Source organism: Phyllostomus discolor, chromosome 13 (assembly GCF_004126475.2).
Source record: "Phyllostomus discolor isolate MPI-MPIP mPhyDis1 chromosome 13, mPhyDis1.pri.v3, whole genome shotgun sequence".
NCBI classification, from domain to species: Eukaryota; Metazoa; Chordata; class Mammalia; order Chiroptera; family Phyllostomidae; genus Phyllostomus; species Phyllostomus discolor.
The window spans coordinates 60,713,094-60,740,739 of NC_040915.2; the positions used below are offsets into that span (position 1 = coordinate 60,713,094).

Below are 27,646 nucleotides of genomic sequence, written 5' to 3' on the forward strand. Positions count from 1 at the left end.
TGGATCAAAGCAGTGACCAAAAGTTGAGTCAGTGGCCCATATAAAATATCTGAAGTATCTAGCCCTACCTACAACTTTGCATCCCACTTTCAAACAGCCCTGCAAGACAGCTGTATTCCAGTTTTACAGAGAGAGCAACACAAGCCCCCAGTGTCTGAATAACTTTCCCAGGGCCACAAAGTTGGCAAGTGGCTAAACCAGGATTTGGGCCAACTTGTTCCCTCACCACGCTGCCTGCCAGTTAGGCTGGTTTTCCTGTTCCAGTTCTCAGCGGGGCTGGAAAGAGGGCCTTCTGCGGCTCCCCAGGGGGCAGCACCCTCTGGCTCAGAGACAACTGCAAGGGGGCCTCAGGCCTATCTCGGTGACTGTCTCAAGCTCCCCCTCCCAGGAAGGTGCCCATGTGGGCACACCCACTGCAGACAGGAGAACTGAAAGGGACCCAAGGGTCCAGAAAGTGAGCCACTGTGCAGGGACCCAGCATTTTGCAGTATTAAGCATTTGACCTTCACACTCAAGCTATGTAGGCACCTCCTGGGGTTCCAAGCTGAAGCCTGGTGGGGGGAGGGGCGCGCGGCCAGGCAGCGGCCAGGACTGAGAGCCTGGACCCTCGGAGATTATAAATTCTTGGAAATAAGGGGCACTGGGAAACGGAGGGGCAGCCTCCTGCCCTTAGCCCTGCCCGCGGGCTGGCGCGGAAACCCGCCCCGCCGGCCCCGCCAGCTGAGAGGGCAGAAGCGGGCGCTGTGGTGGGCTCGCCCATCACCTCTGACCCGCGCCGTAGCCTCCCTCACCACCTCTCCAGCTTCTCGGTCCCACCCGACACCTTGGGGCAGGTGAGAGGTGAAACCTGAAGGCCAGCAAGAGTTGGAGGGCGACTGAAGGCCCCCTGCCAAGGAGCGAGGGCTCCGAAAGGTCCTACAGTGGAGGGGGCGTGTCCGTGCCGGAGGAGGTGCGGAGGGCAAGGGGCGGGGCCACCCGCAAAGCCCGGGAGCGCTGGTTGGCTTGGGGAGGGGCGTGTCCTCAGCGAGCCCTCCCGGGGCAGCGGGGCAGAGCGTAGAGGGGAAGGCGCGTCTGCAGGCTTGGCCATCTTCCCTTTCCTCCCTGTGGGGGTAAAGGGCAGGCAGTTTTGGTGTGGACGTCGGTGCTTGCGGTCTTCAGCTATGGCGGGGCCTGAATGGCAGTCGCTGGAACAGTGCTTAGAGAAGCACCTGCCACCCGCAGACTTGCGGGAGGTGAAACGCATTCTCTATGGCAAGGAGACCAGGTCTGGGGCTCAGAGGCTTGGGATGGGGGGCTCTACCTTGGAACCAGCGAGTGTGGGTCCGGAGGACCAGGGAGAATGCTTCAGGATCTTAAGGGCTCTGGGGCGGGGGTGGGGTGGGGGTCGCGGTGATGAAGTCCTGAGAGGGCTAGCGGAGACCATGAGAAATCTAGATGTGACGGCTCTGAGGCACTCAGGGGTCCAACAACGCTGGCCCAACCTTTACAAGGCACTTCTCCCCCAGTTGCCTGGAGCCGGAAAGGAAAGGACGGATGGGTGTTTTTACTCCCCGAGGCTTTCTCTGTGGCCACCTAACTCTCCTCCCTGGCTTCCAGTGATCAAGACCCTCCCCTGATTCCTGTACCCTTGGTGTCTGTTCTGGTCAGTGCCTCCAGCCAGAGCTCCCTTGCCTGTTAACTGATTGTCCAGCCCCAACCCTTCCTTCTTGTAAGTGATTCGGCCTCAGGCCATCCCGTGGTGGTTTTGGCCTACCGAAACTGGTTTCCCACTTGGCAAGCGGAAGAAGTTAGTTCCTGCACTGGGTGCAAATGTTTTCCCACTGTCAGCCAGTCCCGTGCACTGTCAGGGCTTTCTGAGGGCAGTGTACTGCTGGACTCTGGGTATACGAAGCTGGAAGAGACTTCCCCTTCCAATCTGATTTCTCTTCAGTACACTTTTCTCAAAGCAACCAGAAAATGTAAATCATTTTCTGTTGGTCCTTTGCTTAAAAGTCGGTAAGGGATTCATTTCCATGACCCTTAGAGTGAAATCCAGACTTTGACCCCATGGAGCTTCTGACTAAATGTCCTTCCACTTCCTTGCCAATTGGTGGGCCCTCCGACCTTGGCAGTGATCTTAAGGCAAGAACCTGATCAACTCACCAGAAACTCGAGGGTATTGATTGTGGTTCCCAGCTAACCAGACTGTGGAGTAACTGCAGCAAGGTCAGACCTCAAACCCAAAGGTGTTTTCACAGCTAGTGGATGATAAAGGTAGAACACCTGCTTTTGGGGCCAGGATCGGTACAGAACTTTGTCAAAAAGGGCTCTCCACACCCAAAGGAGTACCAGGACCGAATGACCTTCAAGGCCCCACTAGTGTGCTCGCGTCAGAATGCCACCTTCCACCAAACCTGTCCAGGCTCATCACGGGAGAGGCCTCTTTGAGTTGAGGACTCCCAAAAAAGGTGTCATGGTGTCTTAAAGCAAGGGATGGCTCAGGCTGCTGTTCTAGAGGTGAGAATAGGTTTGTTGTAAGCGTGAAGTGGGCAAGTCCTCCTGGGAAAAAGATGGAGAGAGCTTGGGAGCATCAGGGAGAGGAAAAACATGAGTCTTAGAAAAAAAGAAATAAGTCTTCCACACAGGTGATTGGCTCTAAGGGGTGTGGAGGAGAGGCAGAGCCCCCAGAGTGGAGGGGCCTGGCCTGCATTGCCCCAGGCCCAGGAGAAAGAGTGTCTGCAGGGATTTGAGAGGTGGAGGGATGGAAGCAGCACCCAGCATAGATGGCGAGGAGGCGGGAAGGTTGTGGGGGAATAACGGGGCTAGTGGTGGTGGAAAGATGGCGAGAGCAGACAGCTGTGGTCAGTGGATGGGGCGAGATGGCCAGAGGCTGAGGGGCATCATCCGGGTGATGGTTATAGCCAGGCTTGCAAACCTGAGACAAGACGTCATCCGCCTGATATTTTCCTGATGCGAGACCACAGGCCGAGGACGGGGCTGCCAGGACCTCTCCCAAAGGGTGGTCCAACTCCCTGGCCATGGGCCTAAGGGAAAAAGGAACACCCTTCTCCTTCTTCTCCTGTCTGCCATGTGCCTTGTCCTGGGGCTGGGGCCTGCCGGGGAGGGGGCCGTCCACCTGAGGGCAGGAGGACTGTGTCTGAGGCAATCACGGCGCAGGGAGGAGAGGTGTGGGCACCGCTGTTCTTTCTAACCTGCTGAAGCGAACGGAACCCTGACTATAATTGAAAAGCAGGCTGATTGTCAGGGGCGGAACCCATCTCATGAGCTGTCAAGGCTGTCATATCGAAACTGCCTGGCAGGGGGTGGCGACAGGGGCTTGGGCTGACAGGGCTATGATTTTGAAAGAAACATCTTTAAGAAAGTGACTTAAAGTAGGAGGGAAATATTATTATTAGATAGTGCCTGTCAGGTTGGTTTTTGATGTGTTCTCTGGGTGTTTCATAACCACCTTGTCCCTAGATGGTAAGGCCTTCCGGGCCAGAGGCCAAGCCTCCTGCCCCCGCGGGTCTCCCCTGCGCATGGAGCATGCCACAGGCATCAGCAGGCGTTTGCCTTTTGGCCAGCGGTCACTTCAGGGGCAGGCTTTATGAATGAATAATCCACTTGCCTTCGCTAATGAACCACATGTCAGGAGAGCACTTGGGCCTTTGATCTGGACACTTGGGCCCTCACCAAGCCTCCGCAGCACCGAGTGTGGAACCGTCGCCCCTCCCCCAGTGGGAGCAGCAGCAGGCAGAATGGGGGGGTCACTGGAGACTTGTTACCCCTGGTGGTGAAGAGCCACAGGGCCTTCTGTCATGCTATCAGTCCTGGCCCCTCCACCCAGCCATCTCCTGAGCCTGGCTCTCCACACTGCCTCTGTCTTATCCCCCGGGCTCCGCAGAGCCCTCTGGTTCTAGTCCACAGATATCTTTGGGAATCCATTCCCTCACTTCTATGCTGATTGCTGAGACTTTAATCCCCACCCTGATATCAGAAACTCTTAAAACATCAACCCCTGACTGGTCACCCTGCTGCCCCCATCCCCCACCCGGCTGCCTCCTTTGGCCAGGCCTGACCACTGTGGCCTACCTGCAGAAATTTCCCCAGCGACCATCAGGTTAAGTCCACACTCAGTGTGGTATCCGTTCCCAGCCATCCAGGCCCCCTCCCTCCTCCAGGGCCCTCTCCGACTCCCCATGCGTGTGTGCTGGCATCAGACTGCTCTCCCTGCCTTCTCGCCAGCGTGCAGGACCTCTTCTCCACTTGAGGAATGACGGTGGGGTTGGGGGAATTTTATTTTTTTTTATTTTTTAATTTTTAAAAAATATTTTATTTATTTATTTTTAGAGAGGGAAGGGAGAGAGAGAGAGACATCAATGTGCGGTTGCTGGGGGTTATGGCCTGCAACCCAGGAATGTACCCTGGCTGGGAATCGAACCTGGGACACTTTGGTTCCCAGCCCGCGCTCAATCCACTGAGCTACGCCAGCCAGGGCTGGGGTTGGGGGAATTTTAAATTCGGCACACCTCGTGCAAATCATCTCCCTTCTTCTTTTCTGCCCTCTTAGGAAGCTTGACCTGCCCAGCAGGGCTTTTGAAGTCGCCTCTGCAGCAGACTTTGAGCTACAGGGATACGCCTTCGAGGCTGCAGCAGAGCAGCTGAGGAGACCTCGGACAGTGCGTGTGGGGCTGGTTCAGAACAGAATCCCCCTACCAGCGGATGCCCCTGTGGCCGAACAGGTGCGACTGTTTGACCCTAAGTACAGAAATGGGCCGTGGCCCACTTGAAGTTTAGGGCGCATCCACGGTCCCCTGCTGGCTTCTCGATCTGGGCTGGCAGATACTCTAGTGGTTAAATGGTCCCTGAGACACTTCTGCCCTGGCCCCCTTTCCCTCCTTCCTGTGTCTCTGCCTCTTCTTTTCCTTCTGGCTCCTACCCTTTCTCTGCCTTCTCACTCCTCCCTGTTCTTTCCACCTACCCCTCTGCTTCCTCTTCTGCGATTGATCCATTGTTCCATTAGCCCACTGGGACGGTGCCCTTTTGGCTGGCTCACACTCTCCCCACGGAGCTCTGCCAGCACACAGGACCCGCCTGCTCGCCCCTGCGTTCCTCTGCCCTGCTCCTACGGGCGGGACTCACTTTACCCAGATGTCTGTCAGCTGATGGTGCCTGCAGAGTTGCAGGAATATGATAGGCATTTGCTTATGACCTTACAAGTAATATCAGTGTGACGGCATTTTGGATATCCTTAAAGAAGCGTGTTATCACTGACACAGGTGGTTTGTTGTGTACACTTCTCCACATCTTTCCTCCAGCTGCTCAGCCTCTGCAGAGGCGTCCTCCAGACACGGCAGGCTCGAGAATTCTCAGGGATTCTTGAGAAACCTAAGGCCAGTTGGATTCCAGGTCGAGTTCTGCATTGTCTTTCACTTCAGTCTTTTCTCTGCTTTTGTTGAACTAAAGGACTTCTGGTTTTCAGATTAGTTGATTGTGACGGTGTGCTCTTGACCGTCTCAGATAGTCAGGTCAGCCAGGGCAGGGACGCTGTTCTCATCCCCACAGCAACCAGAAGCACGCTTTGCACACCGCCAGCCCCCTGCAAACGCCCGTGGAGCCTGGTGTGCACAGTCCTGCAGGGGAGAGATGGAATGTTGTAAAGAGTTTATGCTCTCTGGGTGTTTAGCCTGGTTCCCCTGTTTTTTTTTTTGGAATAAGCACTTCTGAGGGTCTCCTGGGAGCCAGCTATGCATGCTGCTAAGAACACAGAGAAGATGAGGACACTTTCCCCTTGCCCCCAAGGTGCTCCTGGGGTCAGGAGAGTGACAGGGAGCAGGGGAATGTGACAGCACAATGGGAACAGCCCCACAGCAGGGGCACATTAGTCTGGGAGCACAGAGGCACCTCAATGCTCCCAGGAAAGGCTCCCCTCTGTGGGTGATATGTGGCATGGATAACACACCAAGGAAGGGTTGGGTGGAGGAAGGAAGCACGTTCCTGGCCGAGGGCACGGCTGAGAAAGGCAAGCCACTCAATGATAAGACGCACTCGGGGAAACAGAAGTGGCAGGACAGGGCACCCCTGAAGCCTTGAAGGCGGGACGATGGAAAGCGGTCTGTGTCCTGAAGCGAGGAAGCAGGGGACCCAGGGGATGGCCCTGGTGTGTGGTAGGCCGGCTGGGTGTGGGCCCTCCCTCAGTAAGCAGCATCCTTGCAGCAATGCACCCCCTTAGCACCCCCGCGGGGCTGGTGGTGTTCTCCCCATTCTCCAGTCAAGGAAACTGAGGCTGGGAAAGGCAGTACTGAGGGTGTGGGGGACCCCAGAGCTTCTGCAGCTCCCCCTTTTCATGCAGATGAATGATGATGATGGGATGAGATACTAGACCCTCCCCACCCTGCTCATCCTCTGGCAGCTGGCCGGTGGGGGTTGTTTTTCCATGGGCGTTGGGATGAGTTGTAAAATGGTCTCAACCAATAGAACTAACGCGTTCTAATCCTTGGTTTTTAATCGCCAGGTCTCTGCCCTTCACAGACGCATAGAGGCCATTGTGGAGGTGGCTGCAATGTGCGGAGTCAATATCGTCTGTTTCCAGGAAGCATGGAGTAAGTCTCCCTTGGGGTGCTTTCTCTGCTGTCCCAAACAATGCTGCGTTATCTCCGTGTTGATAAGAGTGTCTGCCACCCAATTTTTTTTTAATTTTTACTTTTAGAGAGAGAGGGAGTGAGGGAGAAAGAGAGGGAGAGAAACATCAATATGTGTTTGCCTCTTGCACACCCCCTACTGGGCACCTGGCCCACAACCCAGATGTGTGCCCTGCCAGGAATCAAACTGGCGACCCTGCGGTTTGTAGGCCAGCACTCAGTCCACTGAGCCACACCATCCAGGGCATGCTACCCGATTTTTTAAAAATCTCCTTTCTCTTCTCATTCATAGAAAGATTCTTCGTTAACAACACCAGAAACCCAGGAACCGCAGCCTCCCTCTGTCTCATACACCCCAGTCTGTCAGCTGGTCCTATCAGTTCCTCCTCCCAGATCGTCCTGAATCCCTCTGTACCTCTTCCTCCCCACCTTCTTACCACTGCCCGGGCCCAGGGCACCAAGAGCTCTCACGATGACTTCTGGAATCCAGCTGGTCTCCTTGTGCCCTCCACTCTGGCCCCTTCTAACTGGCTCTCCATACCTTCTAGAAAAGATCTTTTCAAAACGTGACTGCACTGCATAGTAGGCTTCTTCCCTCCCCTCTGCAGGGCTCTGCCCTGACCTTGCTGACCGTTCGCTCTCCTGAGGCACCCCTCCTCCCTTCCAGGCCGTTGCGTGGGCAGTCCCCTCCTCTCCCCTCATTGCCCCTGCTCAGCTTTTCAACTCTCAGCTCAGAGCCCGCCTCCCTACCTCAAATTGTGCCCCTGTTATATATTCATGGCACCAGGGACCTTTTCTTTATTTCATTTTTATTTTTATCAAGGTGGTGTGTGCTCATGGTTTAGAGTCAAATGGGTCCTACAGGGTCTATTCCAAAAAAAAAAAAAATCGCTATCCTTTCCCCCAGAGGCATCTCCTTCCAACTCTCTGCTGGTCCCTTTGGAATTTACCTTCGTTTGCGTTGCTGCTTCCTAATCGTCCAGCTCTGCGTTATCTGCTGACCTCTCACTGTAGGGGAGACAGTGTGAGTCTGTTCCCTCCTTCTGCCCCCTTGATGCATGGGGACCTTCCTGGCCTGTCCCCCTCCTATTCTCCACCAAGCCCTTTTAGAAAGCTTGATTGCTTTCCCTGAACAGCTTTCTCTTTTCCCTGGAGTTTGCTTGGTTTCCGTATACTTATCACAAACTCTACCCCAGCTTTCTGCCAGTGCTCCAGAGCCCCTCAAGAGGTTCAGGCACATGGAGCAGCCCGTGGGGGTCACCTCCCCGGAGGAATGCATCTCACAGCCTTCTCACCGCGCAGGCCTGGACCAGCCGTACCCTGTGGGGGCCGCACAGAGGGAGGCCTTCCTGGGACTTCCCGGCGAGCCTCTCTGCCGTGCCCTTGAGTTCTCCCGTCCCACGTCTTCCTCTTTCTGGGTTCCCTCCCTCATTTGGGTTGAATGCAGTTAACCCGTGAATAACATGCGTTAGAACAGTGTGGGTTCGCTTATGCATGGAGGTGTTTCATCTTGCAAACAGACCACCCAAACTTACAGTATCACTCCTGTCCAACCAGCACAGTACAGTACTGTGAATATATTTTCTCTTTCTTCTCTTGTGTTAGTAATATTTTCTTTTCTCCAGCTTACTTTATCGTAAGCATATAGTAGGTAGTACATATAACATACAAAATATGTGTTAACTGACTGCTTATGTTATCAGTAAGGCTTCTGGTCAGCAATAGGCTACTAGTAGTTAAGTTTGGGGGAAGTCCAACGTTATACACAGATTTCCAGCTGCTGAGGTCTCGGTGCCCCTAACCCCTGTGTTTTCCAGGTCAGCTAATGGTTCCCCGAGAAAGAACACAGAGGAGATGACCTTTTGGGGACCTTGCATGTCTGAAAATACGTCCTGCCTACAACTTAGTTGCTAGTTTGGCTGGGTATAGAATTCTAGGTTAGAAAGACTTTTCTTTCAGACGTTTAAACACCTTGCTCCATTGTCTTCTGGCTTCGGGCGTTTTTCTCTGGAAGGTTGTGGGAGATTCTCTTTTTCTCCAATACTTTGAAATTTCATATGATGTGCCGTCAGGTGTCTCTACCTTAATCTGTTATGCTCAGCACTCCGTGGGTTCTTTCAGGCTAGAAATTTGGGTCCTTCAAATCTAGGACATTTTCTTATATTGTTTCATTAGTGATTTTCTCCCCTCTTTCTCTCTCTCCTTTCTTCTTGATATCCAACTATTAGGATGTTGAAACCTGGGCCAAATCCCTAGTTTTTAAAATGTATTTCCTTCTATTTTCATTGCTTTGTCTTTTCTCAATTTCCTGGTAGATTTTTATCTAATTCGTCACTCAGTCTTTGGTTTCTGCTCTCCTATTTTGAACTTTTTGAAGTGCTTTCGGTCTGAAAGTTCCTGTTTTTATCACATCCTGTTTTTATTTAACAGTTGCAGTATCTTCTCATCTCTGAAAATATTAAGTAATATTTTTTTTTTCTCCCTGCATAGGCCCTACTCATTCCAATTGGTCTTTTTTCCCCTGATGGATTGTATTTTAAGAATTGAGGGGTTCAAAAGCTGATTGCAATCTCTAAATTTGTGGGAAGGACTCTCCCTCTGGGCTTCGTGATAGGGTGACCCAGTTTAGCTATCTGCTGTGTAATCCCCCACGGTACTGTCTTTGGGTCATTTTCTTCAGACTGGTTAGCTTCTCCAGAGAAGATTATTCTAATCTGCTGCCAAGAAGACAGACAAAGAGCAAGGATCCAAAATGCTGGTGTTTACTTAATCCCTCTGTTTTGGACACTACTTGCCTTTATTTGTCCTGGTTTTCCCAAGGCCGGAGACGTTCTGTTTGACTGTCTCTGATGAATGGGCCTGCAACCTTCTGCGGTGGGGGGACAGGGTGATGGGGGGGCACATCCCGACCTCTTACAGTAGAGCTAGAATCTGGGCTTCTAACTGCTCCCCGAACAGACTCTCAACCCCCCCTTCTTGTTCGGCACCCCTCTCTGCTTCCCCACCTTCAGAGCTGCGTAGCGCTCCTGGCTCCTGAGCTTTTGAGGGGTCTGTGATGAAGAGTGGGGGGCCTCCTGGCCTCCTGTATTGCTGGGGGGGATTCTGTTCCCTCGGTCCTCTAGGGTACCTACCCATGTCCCTCAGCTCTCCGGCCTCCTGTGTGTTGTTGCCCTTGCCCCTCTCTCGGTGCCCCATCCTCAATGGGTTTTTCCTTTACATGAAAATCCCTTTACTGAGCTGCTGCCCGGGGGGAGGGGGGTTCAGGAAAGAGCAAAGGTGCGAGTCCAGGCTGCCACCTGTACCCAGAAGCTCCTCTCATGTTTCACATTTCTTGTTCCATGTCACTTTGGGTGTATCCGCCTCTTCCAGGAGACTGTAAGCTCCATGAGGCCAGTCTGGGTGTTATTCATTTATTGTCCCCATCTTAATCTCCACCCCTGTTGTTTAACATTAAAAATTTTCATTGTAATATAACATACACAACATAAAATTGATTGCTTTAACCACTGATAAGTGTATGATTCAGTGACATTTAATACCTTCACAAAGTTGTATAACATCACCACTATTACTCCCAAAACTTTTCATCATCTCCAACAAGAACTCTGAAACTCTACCCCTTCCCTTACCTCTGATAACCTCTATCCCATTTTCTCTGCCTATGAACTTGACCACTCTGGGTACCTCGCTTAAGTGGAATCACATAGTCTTTGTTCTTTTGCGTCTGGCTTATTTCACTTAATCTAATGTTTTCAAGGCCTATCCATGTTGTTGCGTGTTTGGGAATTCCATTCCTTTTTGTGGCTGCATACTATTTTATTGTACGATATACCGCATTTTAGTTAGTCATCCCCCCCACCCTGTTTTATCTTTAGTGGCTTGAACAATCCTTGGTATAGGACAGACACTGAAAGATACTGGATGGTTCAACCAACTGCCTCCTTCTTTGGATCCGGACAGCTCCCGCTCCTCCATCAGGGCCCAGCACGGGCACCGCCTCCTTTCAGGGGCCCCGGGGCTCCCTCTATATAGAACCGAGCGTTCTGTGGTGTCATGCAGCCATGCGGGACTGTAACTGAGTTCCTCTGTCCGGGCCGGCAGCCCCTGAGGCCACGGCCAGGTCTAGGTTTCCAGCCTGACTCTGGGAGTGTGGGTTCAGTGAGTGGGGAACCCCCTCCCCTCTGGCCTGGAACCCTCGTTGGGACTTGGCAGCCAGCTTCCCCCAACCTCCATTCCGCATCCTTCTTTTGAAAGTTTGTTTACGTTACAGTTGTTGTGTAAACAGGAAAAGAAGCCATTAAAATGAAAATGGAGAAATTTGGAGAGTTTATCAATCTGAAATGAAACAGAAAGGGAGGTTTTATTCTCTTGAGGCAGTTGGTCTCTCCTAATGCTCTGAAAGCTGAGAACGAATGGTCATTAAGGATCATTTTTGTTGTCAACAGCTTTTTCGTTGGCTTTCTTAAAACAGTTCATCTCTCTTCTCTGAAGAGGAGCCTGGGGAGTCGTGAGCCTGGTGCCGGGGCCCCCTGGGGCTGTTGCTGGCAGAGGCTGGTGCCCACTGAAGTACTTCCACGGGCCACCACCCCGGCCCCTTTACACCGACATCACCTGAGCCCCAAGCTTCCTGGGGCAGGGAACGACTCTCTTTCTCCCCTGTGGACTGAGGAGAGCTGCACCTACTTCACAGGGGCACCTGGGACAAGCTGCCTATTATAAGGCGGGCACACGGCCCGTGTTTGGGAAAGGTGGGCTGCAGTTAACACCCGCAAACAGGCTGTGACCTGACGAAGCCCTCACATCACATAGCTTCCTGTGAGCCCTCCCCTGAGGGTGGCCGGAACAACCGCAAGCATCTGGAAACTTCTGTTAGGCTAGTCTCCCTGAAATAAATGAACTTGGGTGATTAGGAGGGGGAAGATCTAAAGAGTATATGGACTTGGTCCAAACAAAGGATTTAATTCTCCAAGGAGAAAAAGACAAACAGCTCAGTAGGAAGGGGGCAAAGAGTACGAACCAGTTGGCCCAGAGGATGAATCCAGAAGGCCGGGGACCACACGGCAAGTTTAGTGCCATTAGACTGGAAGGTATTGAAGAGTGTGGCCGAGGCTGGGAGGGGATGGGACCCACATGGCCAAAGGTCCCTGGTGTCCAGCCCATCGCGGTCCCTGCCCGCTCCTGCACAGGACACTCCCATTTTGAGCCTGGTATGCATAGTGTTCTTTGAGCTGTTACTACATATGTACATGTACCCACTATCTGGAAAAAAAAAAGCAAACAAAAGTCAATGAATTCAATGAAATTTGCTGATGCATTAGCCCCCTAGTGGTATCTAACCAGAGATCACAGGCGTGCAGCCTCATAACGGCATGCCTGCCAATGCCAGACGGCGTGTAGACAGACAGTGGTCCCATAAGATCATCATGGAGCTGAAGAGTCCCTGTTGCCTAATGACATTACAGCCCTCATGACATCACAGTGCGACACTTGAGTCCCATCCTTGTGATGAGTGACGCTGGTGGGAACAAACCTGAGCTGCCTGTCCTACAAAAGCATCACGCATATATCGTATGCACAGTGTATAATGCTTGGTAATGCTAACAGATGGCTATCGTCCTGATTCATGTATATTCTATTCTGTGCTTGTATCGGTATTTTAGCGTGTACTCTTTCTGTTTATTGAGCAAAGTTGGCTGTAAAACGCCATACCACCTTGCGGCGGCAATGGCCTCACACATTCCGTGTTTACCGCGTCCTTTGCACCGTCTTCTCACATGCCTGATTTGATGTCATGTCGCTTTGCACAGTAACGTGCTGCGCAGGTCTGTAGCCTCAGAGGGATAGGCTACACCCTACAGCCTAGGGGTGTTGCAGACTATGCTGTCCGTTATGCTCACACAGCAAAGTCACCTAAGGATGTATTTCTCAGAGTGTGTCCCCGTCATTAAGTAGCACATGACAATAATGCATTTATACTTGGGGGGCTGCTCAACCCATTCGGTGGGTTCCAAACTTCCTATGGGGTCATTTAGTGAGTGCATTTTCTTCTTGTTCCTGAAGAAACCTCCCTGCCCCTGGAGAAAAGCATTCCTATGGTGATGCTCCGCAGGTCGCAGCACCGTCCTCGGTGGCCCGCTGATACTTCCGCCTGGGAGTCTTCACTGTTCTCTTACCAACCTGCAGGTCAGCTAGCAGCTTGGGATCTGCTGGTTGGGAGCAGTTTAAGGCCATGCCTTTTACAAAATTGTATAAGTATACATACATATGGACTGGTAAAATAGACATAACATTTACAACTTGAGCTATTTTTAAGTGTACAGTTCTGTGGCATTAGGTAAATTTTCACCGGTATCTAACCGTCACCAGCATCTGTCCTCAGAAAGTTCCCGTCGTCCCAGCTGAAACTCTGTCCCCACTGAACAGCAGCTCCCATTCTCCCCTCCCCCAGCCCCCCGCAGCCAGCATTCACAGCGCTGTGTCTGTGTGGGTTTGCCTACTCTGGGCACCTCATGTGAGTGGAGTCACACGGCATCTGTCCTCCTGTGACCATCTTAGTTCACGGAATGTAATGTCCTCAAGGTTCATCCGTGTTGTAACAAGTGATAAAATTCCCTGCCTTTTTAAGGCTGAATAATGCTCTGTTGTGTGTATACACCACCCTTTGTTTATCTGTTCCTCCCTCAGTGGGCACTTGGGTGACTTCCATCTTTCTGCTCTTGTGAATACTGTTGCTGTGAACACAAGTGTGCAAACGTCTGTTCAAGTCTGTGCTGCAGTTGTTTGTCAGACTGCAAGTGGGGGCCCTGGCCTGGTGGCCGTGTCTGTGTGGCCGTGCCTGGTGGACTGGTGGCTGTGTCGGTAGGAGCACTGGCCTGCACACCAGAATATTGCAGGTTTGGTCCCCGGGCGGGGGCGCATGCGGGAGGAACTGATTGATGTTCTCTCTCACACCGATGTTTCTCTCTCTCTTTCTCCCTTCCTCTCTCTAAAAACAATAAACACATCCTCAGGTGAGGATTAAAAAAATAATAGCAACAATTTGTTTTAAAAGACGATAGGTAAGGCATTTGGCCCAGCTCCTTATTTTGCTCTGAAGCCTGAAAGCTCAGGGTCTGTCCTTCGTGCACAGCCAGGGATGGGACTTGGAAGGCAGCCCAAGGCACTCAGGGCCTCAAGCTCTAGTGTGGACCCTCTGTCGCCAGGCCGAGAGCGCCCCTCAGAGGCCAGGAGCGTGGGGTTTGAGCCTGGCCTTTCTCCTCTTCACAGCCATGCCCTTTGCTTTCTGCACGAGAGAGAAGCTTCCTTGGACGGAATTCGCCGAGTCAGCGGAGGACGGGCCCACCACCAGGTTCTGTCAGAAGGTAGGACACTCAGCCGCTCCTCGGGCAGCGCCTGCCGGACACGTGCATGTCACAGAGCAGGGCCACAGCTGCGGGGTGTAGGCTCTCACCAGGGAAAATGCACCTGCACCTGCCCCGTGCTTGTTTTTCCAGATGAGATTAGATAAGGCTATTTACTGCCCCTTTTCAGTGTACTTTCACTTAAAATAATAGTTTCAGAGCCAGCGGGGGGCCCTTAATGGCTTTTTCGGGTGAGGGAACTACAGCCAGGGAGGGGGGTGGCCTGGGTGACCCCATAGTAGGTTCTGTAGCAGTAAGTGGCAGAGCTGGCACTGGGGGACCAGGGACAAAGTCAGCTCCTTGTCCAGGGTTCGGCCCCTCTGCCTGCTGTTTGCCCAGGTTACGTAAGCTGCTCTGCAGGCCTGTCTTCATCCATGGAGAAATTGGTTTTCATTTTTCTTTATTAAAACCTCATAATACGTATTGTACGGCCTCATTTATATGAAATGTCCAGACTGAACAAACTCACGGAGGCAGAAAGCAGATTAGCGGTTGCCACAGGCTGGACAGGGCGGGGCGGAGAGTGGCTGCTGCCGAGCGGGGTTCCATCGGGGGTGATGATGATGTTCCAAAACTGGATCGTGGCGATGACGGCGCAGCGCTGTGGACGAACTAAAGACCACCGCGCGGCGTGTTTTAAAAGAATGAATTTTATGCCATGTGAATTCTATCTTAATAAAACTGCTACCCACCCCCCCCCCCGCAAAAAAACCCTTAACATTCCAAGAGCTTACGAAGAGTGGACTTACCCTGAGTCTCATCTCCGACAGAAGCACTCCTCTCGTTTCTCCACATCCCATTTTAGATTTCATCGGCATGTGTAGGGGGTTTCTGAGCGGAACTGTAATCGTGGTGGTTCTTCTGTTCATTCTCAGCTGTGATTCTGAGCATCGGTGCTCTCCGGCCACGGGGGAGACATCTCCCACCCCCAGGCTGTGGACCCCCTGCTGTGGAAGAAAAGAGGAAGGGGGCTGGTGGGGGGGGCGGGGTTGGGGGCGGATGTCGCGCCTGAGCCAGAGCCTAGGAAGAGACAAGGAAGCGTGGGAATGAGAAATGGTCCCAGGGGACACCCGTGTGCGCCACGAGGGGCCTAGGGCTGATGGCCACTGCTGCGTGCCTGCCGCCCGAGTGCCTGTCCTTCTGCCCTGTCGCTAAGGCCAGAGGTAACGACGGGCTGGTTAGACTCGGGGACAGTGACTGGCTGGGAGTGTGCATCCTGCCGGTCACCAGGTCCTGATGCTCTTATTCGTGACAAAGGAATTCAGTGTTGGAGAGGTTTTTATATGTACATGAAGTATGATGATTGTTCTTTTACTTCTTTTTTTAACGTGCCAAAAACCAGATGACGTAACATTCACCATCTTAGTCATGTTGAAGTTCACAGTTCAACCCTTACACTCGCTGTGCTGGGAAACAAGTCCCCAGGGCTTTTTTGTCTTATGAATCTGAAACTCTGCACCAGGAACAGCTCCCCCCACCCCAGCCGCTGGTGAGCGGCGGTTTACTTTCTGTTTCGGAGCCTGGCTCCATTCGATGCTTCACGTGAGTGGACTCACGTGGTACCTGTTTGTCCTCCTGTGACTGGCTTCTTTCACTTAGCATAATAGTGTCCTCGAGGTTCACCCACATTGAGGAGGACATTCGTGGGACAGGGTGTCTTTCCGCTTTGACACTGAATGTGTTCTGCTGTGTGAACACGCTACACGTGTTTCTCTGTGCGCCCACAGGTGGACACGTGGGTCGCTTCCACCTTCTGGCACTTGTGAGTGGTGCTGCTACGAGCAGTGGTGTGCAGATGTCTCTTCAAGACCGATTCTTCTGGGCACGTGCCCAGGAGTGGAAGTGCCGGACCCCGTGGTGGTTCCGTGTCTAATGTCTGCGGAACTGCCATGTGGTTTCCACCGGGGCTGCGCCTACGTACTTTTCCACCAGCGCTGTGCAGGGACAGCGACGCTTCTTGTTTCTCTGGGCGTGGGCGTCAGGACCTCGAGGGCTGTCAGTCTTTCAAACAGCGAGTGGTGGCTCTGAACCGAGGCTAGTCATTAGGAGAACCGCTGAATTCTTCAGTAAAAATCTACGGCGGTCGACTTGAAAGTAAGACTCTGCTCCGTTTATTATTTTCCCAGCTGGCAAAGAAGCACAACATGGTGATAGTGTCCCCCATCCTGGAGCGGGACGGAGCGCACGGGGACGTTCTGTGGAACACGGCCGTGGTGATCTCCAATTCTGGGGCGGTCCTGGGCAAGACCAGGAAAAACCACATCCCCAGAGTGGGCGACTTCAACGAGGTGAGCCGCCCCTTAGCTGGCCCGCCGGCCGTCTCGCCTTCCCACGCGTGGATCCCAGCGGGCCTTTCCATCAGGGACGTTCCGTGTTGGATCATGTGACACCACATGACGCTGGCGCACAGTGTGGCCGCAGGGCTCAGGGACCTCCCACATTGTCCTGCATCACAGGAATAGACAGAATTTGGGGGCGAGGGGCTCCTGGAAGAGAACAAAACACTTTAGCACAGAGGCTTTTTGTTTCTTTGTTTTGTTTTTGTAAAATTACCTGATTTAGCTTCCTGAAATTCTTCTGCGAAGTCCGTGGTATAGAAATCAAACCAAAATAAATCATACACAAGCGTGAAATCATCCCCGCAGCCCCTGTCGGGCCCAGTGCCCTCCCTGGTCTCGCCCCTGCTTGCAGGGGGCGGAGGTCCGTGTCTGTGGCCCACGTGGGATCTGAGTCAGCCGTTTCCACGTGCTGGGTGACACTGGGCAATCATGGGCACCTGTGTACACGTGTTTTTGTGCCCGTGATCTGGGTCTAAGCCAGGGGAGCAGTTCTGATTGGTTAGGGCCACTCCTGGAGTTGGTAGGATGGAGGGGTGGACGTCTGAAGGAGGCAGATGAACCTCACCTAGTACCTACGATGTGAAGTCTGAACAGCGGTTCAGGACGTGCTATCCCCAGCCCATCATTATGCTCCCGACCGTGGGGGTCCAGCCATGCTCAGCTGTTCAGACAGACGAGAAAGGCCCGGAGAGCTGGCCCGGGCTCCCTGTGGAGAAAGAAGAACACGGTGTTTCTCAGTAACAGCTGGATGTGGGGACAGGAAGACATGCCCCTCACCTGTTTACCCTGGGATTAATCTTTAGCTCCCTGAAGATAGTGAAGGGCTTGTCTCAGCGCACCAGGATCCGCTCCGGTGTCCACCACACGCACACATCCTGATTGCTGCCTGACCCTGGCGCATTTTGAAATTAATGGGAGGAAGCAAAATGCTCTGGGAGTGGATCAGTTTAGGTCCCCAACCGGCCCTCTACCCCACCCCTGGGGCCGTCCATGACACTGTCCCAGGGCCAGCGCCCTGAGGGGGCAGCGGGGAAGGGGGTGATGGAGGGACTACTGTTTCCCACCTGTCTGTCCTGCAGGGACCTCCCTAGCCTGGGTGGATACCCAGGGGCGTCGTGGAGAAGACCTCGCTCTGGGTGTGAGTCCTAGTGTCAGGCTGGCTTTCATGAACCAGCAGGTCACATGCCCCCCTCGGGCTCTGGTGGTCTCCACTGGCAGGCGAGGGCGGCCCCTGATGCGCTTCTGATCCCTTCAGCTCTGACAGTCTTTATAGGAACACAGGACCAGTGAGGTCATTGACCACCCGTGTTAACACTGACCAAACCTCAGCCTTTGGCAGCCCCCGCGTGACTGAAACCAAGCTAAAGTTTACCCTTGAAATACTGTGGGGAAGTTGCTTTAAAGGTGTTTTTTTTTGGTTATATCACAAAAGAAATCGTGACTAAATGCCTAAGCCACGGTAATTTCCCCTTGGGTTGGCTTGTAGTCTGGGGTTTCCCTGTGTTTCTTTATTTTGGGTTTGTTCTGGAACGTGTTGGAATTGTGAACTTCGAGTACAGTCACACCCGGGAGTGTGTCATGTTTGGAGCACTGGCAACGGATGCTTCACTTTTTCCCGCCAAGTCTGCGGGAAGGGAAATCTTCAAGAGTTCAGGGGCCTCGCTCATGACACGGCCCTTTGTTTTCCAGTCCACCTACTACATGGAGGGCAACCTGGGCCACCCCGTGTTCCAGACGCCGTTCGGGAGGATCGCCGTGAACATCTGCTACGGGCGGCACCACCCCCTCAACTGGCTGCTGTACAGCATCAACGGGGCCGAGATCATCTTCAACCCCTCGGCCACCATCGGGGCGCTCAGGTTCCTGCGCGTTCGGGGTCTGGGGGGGTTCTCAGGGGGTGGCTTTGGTGTCAGGCAAGCACAGCCACCAGGACGTCGGACAAATCCGAGCCTTGGGGGTTTGTGTTGTATATTTAGCCAACTTTTCTGTAAAAAAAAGAAAAAAAAAGTGAATCACAATCCCCCTGCATTGCTGCTCTGCTGTGAAATGCTGCCCTCGGCTATGATGCTGAACCATGAGATGATGATCATCCCCCCGCCGCCCCGTCACCCCCAGAGTTGTCAGGATTCAAAAAAGCTCCTGAAGTGCCAGAGCAGTAGGTGTCTGGCCAGCACTGGCACCCCGCCCCCTATTGCCCGTCACAGCCGCTGTGCTCCTGGGGGCGGGGCGGGGGTGCATGGGGGAGCGGGGACTGCCTGTTCCTGAGCCTCCTGCCTGTGGCACCCAGTGCGTGGAAGGCAGACACCCAAACAAAAGCGCAAACGAGGGAGTCAGAGCTGAGAGGGCCCTGAACAGACCAGCCAAGTGGCTCTGAAACTTGTTTTTAAGCAGCTAATTGTCTTCTTCAAACACCTAAGACGTGTCCTGATCAGGGCGGCCCCCATACGCCCCTCCCCTGGGCAGGACCCCGGGTCCCTCATTTAACAAGGACAGGTGAGCCATGCTTCACTGCAGCCCTGCGGCCGCCACCACAGTATCTCTCCCCCGTGGCTGAGCACTTGGGTGGTTGCCAGGTGGCATCATTAACAAGCACCAGAGCTCTAACAACTTGTGTGCAAATGTCTTTCTCCCCAACTCACTTCCTCTACAGCGGGGCGCCTGTCCAGGAGGTGCCAGCGTGCACTCTCCGTTGTCCTGGGTGCCAGTGTCCCCACAGGGCGAGGGCTGCAGGGGGTGCCGCCGCTCCCTCTGTGGGGGGCAGTCGGGGGAGGGGCGGTCCTGGCAGCCCACACGGTTACTCTTGTCCTCACTTCACTAAATTTCAGTCGAATTTCTTTTAAATGTCAGCAGGTACCAATACTTTACCTTTTTTTTTTTTAAGCACAGTGTCCCCTTCTCAAGAGTGACATCCCTTCAGCATTCTGATTTGCACCGCAGGCCCCTTCCAGGGACAGACCCCAGACCCTGTCTGCTGCCCCAGGTTGGCTGCTGCCAGGGCTGTGCCCCGAAGGCTTTGTCCATGTCCAGGGAGGGGCGCCGAGGGGTAGCGGAGAAACCACATCTCCATCTCCCCTCAGAGAATCTCCCCGGGGCCTCGTGGCAACTCGGTTACTAACACAGCATCTGAGGCAAATTGTGACAGAGTGTGGTTGCTGGCCCTCTAGCCACGGGGCCTGAGAAGAACCTCCAGGCCACCCCCTGGAGCAGCCCCTCCTGCCGGCCACGCGTGAGGCATCCACACATTCCATCTCCATGCAGGGCCCTGGGGGAACCCGAAGCCAGCACCCCAGGCGCCGGGGCTGGCTCTCCGGCTGGGGAGGCACAGCTGCGGCCTCAGACTCACACGGCCAGCCCCTTGACCCTGCTTCCTTTACTAGCCCAAATGACGCAAACAGAAACACCCCAAGATAACATGCCCGTAACTGCTTATATCCTCAGCAACCTAGTAGGCGTATTAAAATTGATAGATTTTCCTTCCTCGGCTAACTCGTGCCTGTGAAGGGAGTGGCGAGGCCGGGAGTTAAAACACAAGCAGGTCTTTTAGAAAGCAGTGTGTTTCATGAACGACTAAAATATTTACACCTTTTTTAAGATTTTTTAAAAAGATTTTATTTATTTATTTTTAGAGAGGGAAGGGAGAGAGAAAGAGAGAGAGAAACATCAATGTGTGGTTGCTGGGGGCCGTGGCCTGCAACCCAGGCATGTGCCCTGACTGGGAATTGAACCTGCGATACTTTGGCTCGCAGCCCTGTTTACACCTTTGGATCAGGTCATTATACTCCCAGAACATTACCTAAGGAAGTATCTAAAAGAGTAGGAAAAGGTTGTACACCCGAAATGTGGCCAGAAGCTCTGTAAGAAGAGAAAAGCTGGGAGGGAGCGAAGGGTCAAGAGCAGGCGGGTCTCAGCCCGTCTCTCCCAGGGGCTGTAGTAGAGCCACGGAGAAGGGTCCTCGTGGAGGCAACGCAGCCTCACGACAGAGCCTGAGAGCCGAATGGATGTGTGCGGGCTGTGCTCAGAGCTCTGGGACACTGTTCTGCCAGGGGTGGTCCTGGAACGTGGGAAAATCACCACAGATGCTTTATTAGGATGGTGGAATTCTGAGTGATTTTCTTCAAATGATAAAGGATGTTTGTGAAACGGAAGGAGAGTGTTTTTAAGCACGGTGCTGGTCGAATTCCCACCAGCTGCACATGCGCATCGTCTCCCGGCTTCCAGAGCCGTCCACCCGCACCTCTGACACCTCTCCCCACCCCGGGTGCCCGGGGTGGCTGGCAGGGCGTCCTCGCCCACGGTGGGGTCTCACAGTTGTGAGCTCGCAGGGGAGTCGAAGCGCTGTGCGACAGAGCGAGGCACCCTGACAGCCACACGCAGCCTGTGTGGTCGAAGGTCTCTCCCCATGTGTGCGTTCATCGGAAAGCTGCTGCCCCATCCCCTCGCTGCGTCTTGCCTTCCCCTCTGACTATTTTTAGGGGCTTGTGCAGCCGCGCTGGGAACACAGCAGATGTCCCCAGCTCCCTGTGGGCTCTCCATGATTCCTGCACGTGCTGGGCTCTCACGAACCCCCAGCTTCCTTTCCCTCGCTTGTTTGGAGAGTCTAAGTTTATTGCCAGCTGTGGGTTTGAGTCCTACGCAGCACATCCTCCCTGGAGAACGGCGAGAAAGATGTTTTATGGCACTTGCCTTGCAACTGTCTATTTCGTTCCTGAAAATGTCATTTATGGGTGTGTTTCTGTAAAAATCCTTTCTTAAAAGTTTTGTCAGTTTGGCTTAGCAGCTGAGGGGGAAAAGCAGCAAATGAGTCCCCTCCATCAAGCCTGTGATTTTTTTTTCCAGACTCATGAATTCTCCTGAGCATTAGGCTTGTGACAAGCACCCACCCCCTCCACCTCCTCTCTTGTTTAAACCAGGTGCATGCTGACAGGAAGGAAGATTCCAGGGCATTTTGCACCCAGTCACTCCGTAGTTCCAAGTGGGCTTTATGCCTGTTGATTCAGAATCTTTTCTTTTTTAAATGTCTTCATTTATTTTTAGAGAGAGGGAAAGGGAAGGAGAAAGAGAGGGAGGGAAACATTAATGTGAGAGAAACATCGACTGGTTGCCTTTTGTATGCACTCTGACCGGAGACAGAACCCGTAACCCAGGCATGTGCCCTGATGGGGAATCGAACCAGCGACTTTTCACTTTGTGGGATGACACTCAACCAGCTGAGGCTCAGTCCAGAATCTTAATGATGTTGTTCCTCAGACAAGGGATAATTAGTGGCCAACCAGAATGCCTCGAATTCCACAGCTCAGTTAGTTGAGTTGGTGGGCTGGAGAAGGTCGGGGTCTCTAGTTGGGGCCATGTCTCTTGTCACATCTTCCCCTGTGCAGGTGCCAGGCTGAGGCGAGGCCACAGCTCAGCTGTGCCTGGAGGTCGCCTCCTTCCTGGGCCACTAAGAGAACCGGGGAGCCCCTGCTTAGAGACTCAGGGTTTAGCAGAGGAAACCAGAAAGGCGCTGGGAAATGGGGGTGAGCTTGGGGAGGTGATACCTGCTGTGGAATTTACCCCTTCCCCATTACCTAAATTCCGTTCAGGTCTACTCTCTTGTCTTCGGCCTGCAACCTCTCCCGGTGCAGACTGCTCCCAAGGCCACACAGCAGGGTGCAGTTGGGGCAGGCGGGTGGAGGCTTCGCAGGGCCATGTACACGTGCCCCAGCTCTCTTCTGACGTTCTCCAGGTGGGGTTCTGCCCAGGTGGGGTTCTGCCCAGCCTGGAAGGGGGGTTCTTCACCAAGCCGGGAGGAGGGGAGGAAGGAGCAGGAGCGGTTGTGGAGCTCCTGCCACGCGGCCGGCTCTAGAAACCTCACCTGCGTGGTCATTCGGCCGTGACTACCTGTCTCCCTTTGAGGGGGTTTCAAAGACGGGACTGAGGCTCAGGGAGGGGATTTGATCCTGGGCTGCTTCTCCCCGCAGCAGGCCCTTCCCCAGAGGCTCCTTGGGCTTGAGTACGGGACAAGATGAGGACAAGCTGGCCTGCTTGTGGATTGTGGGCTCCCACAGGCACATGTTTCCCGGGCTGTCCCCACCGAAGGCCCGAAGGCCGGGAGCTAGGCTGCAGCTGGGGGCAAGCATCCCTAAGTGTGGCTGGGGAGGCAGCACCCTGGTTTCTCTCCTCCTTTCCTCACAGTGAGTCCATGTGGCCCATCGAGGCCAGGAACGCCGCCATCGCCAATCACTGCTTCACCTGCGCCATCAACCGCGTGGGCAAGGTAAGTCCCCGAGGCCTCCACTTGGTCAGCCGGGTACCCTGAGGAGGGGACAGAGCCGCTGTGAAACCGGCCTGCTGAGGGGGCCCTCTTCAGACCAGCGAAGGCCACGGGGAAGGCAGTGGCTGGCCCGGGGAGGACATGTCACACCTCTCCTCGCTGTCCCCTCTCTGTGTGCCTGCCACAAACCCGAGGGCCCCAGAAGGGTTCCCCCTTCTGTCTCGAAACTGTCTCGGTCTGTTGCTTTTCAAGATATCCCTACGTCTCTCCTTTGTCTGGTTGTTTTAGCTGAAGCCATTGTGAAAGGCTCTCACCCTATCGCTACTAAGTATCTGGTTTTGTATCTGGTTTCATATTTTTCTTCCTTTCTTTTTAAAATTGAGTTGAGAGAGAGAGAGAGGTGCATCGATTTGCTGTTCTGTTACTTATGCATCCATCGGTTGCTTCTTGCAACCTCTCGCACCTGGACCGGGGATAGAACCCGCAATCTCGGTGCATCAGGACAACGCTCCGACCAGCAGAGCCCCCCAGCCGGGGCTGGTTTTGTATTTCTCCCGTTGGTCCCCTGCGCTGAGCGATCCTGACTGCCACACACAGTGCATTTACTGCATAACACTGCGCTTCATTCTTACCGATCAGATGTCAAACTCCAATCAGAATGCCTGGTCAGCCTGAGACAACCAAGGTTCCTGCACTCAGTTGGTCTAATTTCTGGCAACATAAAGAAATGTGGTGTTTTAATTAGCCTGTGTGACCCCCATTACAGTGTGCTGTGTGGTTTCCATTAGGCTTTGGGGGACCCCCAAATGGTGTGTGGACCCCCCGCCTTGCTGCCTTCACAGACTCCAGGATACTCCAGCAGGCAAACCCGGCCACGTCTCCCCGCAGATTATAATCTCCTTAAAGGCAAAATCCGGGTCTTCGCCTTGCTTGTCAGATTGCCCACTGGCTGCCTGGCCTGCGTTTTTGCCCAGTGCTGGGGACTCACTCGGCAGGGACACTGAACGAGCACTTGCTGATTGCCCCGTGAGGACAGGCCATTCCGCCTTCCCTGACTGTTTCTCCCAGACTCCGCCTCAGCCCGACTGTGAGGAGCGTAGTGGCAGTGCCACCTATAGGCGCGTTTCACCTTGGTCTCATTTCACAGGAGTACTTCCCGAACGAGTTTACCTCTGGAGACGGGAAGAAAGGTATGTCCCTGAGTTTCCGGGGTGGCTGCAGTTGAGGAGCGGGTCTCCCTCTGGTCTGCCCCCTCCGGGCAGGGTCCTCCCCACAGCCCGAGTCTATAGCCTGGCACGCCGGAGGGGCCGACTCCTCTCGGCTGTCTCCCCTGGAGTGGGGGCCTGTCTGTGCCCCGGGTATGGGTAGGCAGCGCTGGGCTCGTGACCTCCTCATCCCTGGGTGGGGGTCAGCTGGGATTGGCTTGGACCCCTTCCCCCCCGGGCACTGGTGCGAAGATGGCCTGAGAAGACATGGTGGAGTCCCTGGTGAGCTCCTTGAAGGAGGGATGCTTCGTCCACCCTGCAGACCTCACTCCCCCTCTCCTGTCCTTCCCCAGCCTCAGCTGGATGGATGCCGCAGGTCACCAGCATGGGTGACCTTGGGGTCCCCGAATCCATAGCTGGCTTTGATCTGAGAGCAAGGGCCACCTTGCCTCTGCTAGGAACCCCGCTCCTCCTGGTCCCATCTCTCTGGCCAGGAGTGTGGGAGAGAGGGGCCGCTCCCTTCCCGGAGGAGGAGTCTAGACTAGCTCGGGTTGTCCCCTGGGAAGCCAGAGGGGGCTGAGTAGGTTTGTGTCCGAGAAAAGCACTTCCTGAGAGGGTCCCAGAGAACCCCACTTGAGGCCCCAGATCGACAGCGTCTCCAATCCCAGTCACCTCCCTGCAGACAGAGGTGCAGATGAGGCAGGGGAATGAGGTCCACTGGGTACCTGCTAGGTCCTGGCCCATGCTGGGCCCTGCGCTACACCCACCTGCTCCTTACGGGCCTGCGGGGTGGCTGTTAGCCCTGCTTTGCTGGGGGCCTGGGTGGGGAGTGAGGGTGCAGGCGACTTGGCTAGCAAGGCAGGTGAAGGCAGAGCCTCCAGCTCACAGCCTGGGGCTCCAGGCCGTGGGTGGGCCACACAGGAAGCCCTACGGAGACACATGACTCCCTTGGTCTGTGGAGCAAAAACACCAACACCTCTACAAGGGACCTTTAGAAATGTCCCCAGAGGCAGAGGTGAGAGCGGTGAGGGTGACTTTTGCAGCAAACTGGCTGGGCCCGCAGGGCTAAGGAGGGAAGCAGGTCCTCTGGCCTCAGCATCTGGCAGCCACTGGGGAGGGTGGTATGGACCCTTTGTCCTATGTGTCCCTCAATGTTCCTGCCCCCCTGCAGAGCCCACTGTGTGCCTGCAAACTCATGGTGTTTTCCTTCGCTCCTTCAAAGCTCACCAGGACTTCGGCTACTTTTACGGCTCCAGCTACGTGGCAGCCCCTGACAGCAGCCGCACTCCCGGGCTCTCCCGCAACCGGGACGGGCTGCTGGTTGCTGAGCTCGACCTCAACCTCTGCCGGCAGGTGAATGATGTCTGGACCTTCAAGGTGGGTTCCTGAGTCCCCTGCTGTTGCTCTGCTCCTCTGCTTGGGCTTCCATCCTGCTCTCAGTGCTGGGAACCACCGCTACGGGGTTTGCCCTAGGGGACAGCCCACGTGAGGCTCCGAGTTGGGCAGAGGGCTGGGTCTCTGCCCCCTTGCAGGTCCCGGCCTGCCCAGCCAGGGCTGCTGCGCAGGGGAGGAGCCACTGGGTGAAATGCTGCCCAGGCAGCAGGCCTCAATAAATTCTCCTCTCATCTGATTTAGATTCTGGGCGCCTTCAAACAAATTAATCTCAATTTCATTTGTCCAGAGAATAAAGTAAATTAGCTTCTCTGATCCTTTCTTTCCCTTCCAGGCACTTGCACTTATCACAAGACAGATGTGGGTGTCTGGCTCTGCCTGTGGCCAGGCCCCGCCGTCTAGGCCTGCACAACAGCGGGAAATGGGTCACGCAGAGAAATGGAATCTAGGCCTGGCTCTGCCACTTCCTCGCTCGGCCAACTTAAGCAAGCCCTTCTGCTCCTGGGCCTTAGTGCTTTCACTTGTAACGTGAGAAGCTTGACTCGAATATTCCAAGCAGCTTTTGAGACCTAAGACCTGTGACAGCAGGAATCCTGAGAGGATGTAGGTGCCCACCCTCCTGGAATGGGGGAGTAGCAGCCAAGGGACCCCACGGAATGTGGCATCTCATCATGGGCGCACACAGAGATGGCTGCATTGGTGTCAGGCAATGTTTTCAGCAGCGCAGCACCTACGTATAAGCAGATCACACATGCAAATAGGGGCACATTGTCATGACTCACTGGCTTTGCCCAGCATGCCCGGGAGGGACCGGGGCTGTGGTCCAGCCAGGCTAAGACTCCAGGCCCAGTGCAAATTAACAGTTGGAACCAATAAAGAGAATGTTTTCTCATTAGTAACTTTTTGAAAGCAAAAGACTTCCTACGCTGTGGTGATGGGCATGAGCTCCTGTCAAGGCTTTGGGAAGGAGGGAAGGAAGGCGGGGGCATGCTGGGGTGTGAGCACTTTGGGTGGGCTTTCCAATCCTGCCCCCAGCCTCTCCGAGCCTCTCCAGGCCCAGAGCCAGGAGACGGTGGTGCAAACCCCAGGCGACCCCACTCCTGGCCGGTGACCTGGAGCAGTTTACTCCCCTGTCTGGGCTGGAGGCTGCTTGCCGGGAGCTGCGGGACCACAGGACGGTCCTCCTCCCTGCCTTGGTGCAGACCACACCTCCTGGGTAGACAGATCGCAGCGTTCTCCCAGCAGGAGGGGCCGGGTTGTGTGAGTCATGTTGGCATCCGTGATCTTCACCACGGTGCCGGGGTCAGTGCTGGGAGGTCATGTAGGGCGGCGGGGGGTGGGGTGGGGGCGTTGTTTCTCTGTGTTACAGTCAGAAATTGTCTTGCAGACCAGCCTTCCTGATGCATTTCTGTCCCGTGGCTGCCCTCTAGTGGCAAGAGGTGGTGGCGAGTAAGTGAGGGGCATTTGTAAACCAGGAGCCTCTAACGTGCACCCGCTTTGCTTTCAGATGACAGGCAGATATGAGATGTATGCCCGGGAGCTCGCAGAAGCTGTCAAACCCAACTACCGCCCCAATATCGTGACGGAGTAGCTGCCCTTCAGCCCCCGCCCACCATGGAGGGCACCCCCGCCCACAGCAGATCGGCAGGTGTGACAGGCTTTGCCCTTCCAAGTTCTCCCTGATGACGCCCTGAAAATGCGGCTGTTCAGACTGAGTTTTAAATGCCCAGACGGTGAGGCCGGAAGGAGGACGGGCTGCTTCGTGGGTATGAGGTTTCCTTCTGTGGTGATGCAATGTGTTTGGACGAGATAGGGGTGATGGTTACAAAAACTGTGAATGTCCTCAATGCCACTAAATTGTCTTCTTTAAAATAGTTCATTTTATGTTATGTGAGGTGTACCTCTATTTTTTAAAAAAAAAACCCAGGCAGTGGTTGTGCAGGTTGATTTGAAGTCAGACAGATGGGATGCCCCAGCCCGAGGTCCCTCACGTCCTTGTTTGGACTGTGAGCAACCCAAGGGGAAGCGTGGGCGTGTGGGCGCCAGTGGGCGAGGGCGAGGCTGGTCCAGAGTCCTGGACAGCCGTGGGTGGAGGGGAAGTCACTGGATGCGTCACCCCGATTAGTCCGCAGTCTCCACGTATTTAATCAGCCATAATCTGGGCATGGCTCTGAAGGTGTTCTGTAGATGTGATTCAAGTCCATAATCAGTTAACTAAGCCAGTGAGATTATCCCGGATGATCCTGGTAGGCCTGATTTAATCAGCCGGAAGGCCCTACCGATGAGAAAATTCTGCCTGCGGTTGACACAGCAGCTTCAGCCCTGCCTGGGAGTTACTGCGCCCTTCCTGGCAGCCTGCTCCACAGACCTCAGACTTGTCTCTCCGGCTCCTGTAATCATTTCCATCCATTCCTTGCAATAAATCTCTTAATGCACATTC

General features: G+C 54.3%; 1 protein-coding gene across 2 annotated transcripts; it reads left to right on the forward strand.

The window, feature by feature from the left end:
- The first annotated feature begins 1,103 nt into the window (after positions 1-1,103).
- UPB1 (beta-ureidopropionase 1) lies at positions 1,104-27,646 on the forward strand. Of its 2 annotated transcripts, XM_028528391.2 has the most exons (10): positions 1,105-1,264; positions 4,550-4,721; positions 6,494-6,581; positions 13,887-13,981; positions 16,147-16,308; positions 18,049-18,218; positions 22,531-22,612; positions 23,757-23,799; positions 25,037-25,191; positions 26,714-27,646. In XM_028528391.2, the coding sequence occupies exons 1-10, from the start codon at positions 1,161-1,163 to the stop codon at positions 26,795-26,797; spliced, it is 1,155 nt and encodes a 384-aa protein (XP_028384192.1). In that variant the 5' UTR covers positions 1,105-1,160; the 3' UTR covers positions 26,798-27,646. The 2 variants fall into 2 exon arrangements, with proteins under 2 accessions (XP_035869650.1, XP_028384192.1); XM_036013757.1 differs by lacking the exon at positions 23,757-23,799 and having other exon boundaries at positions 1,104-1,264.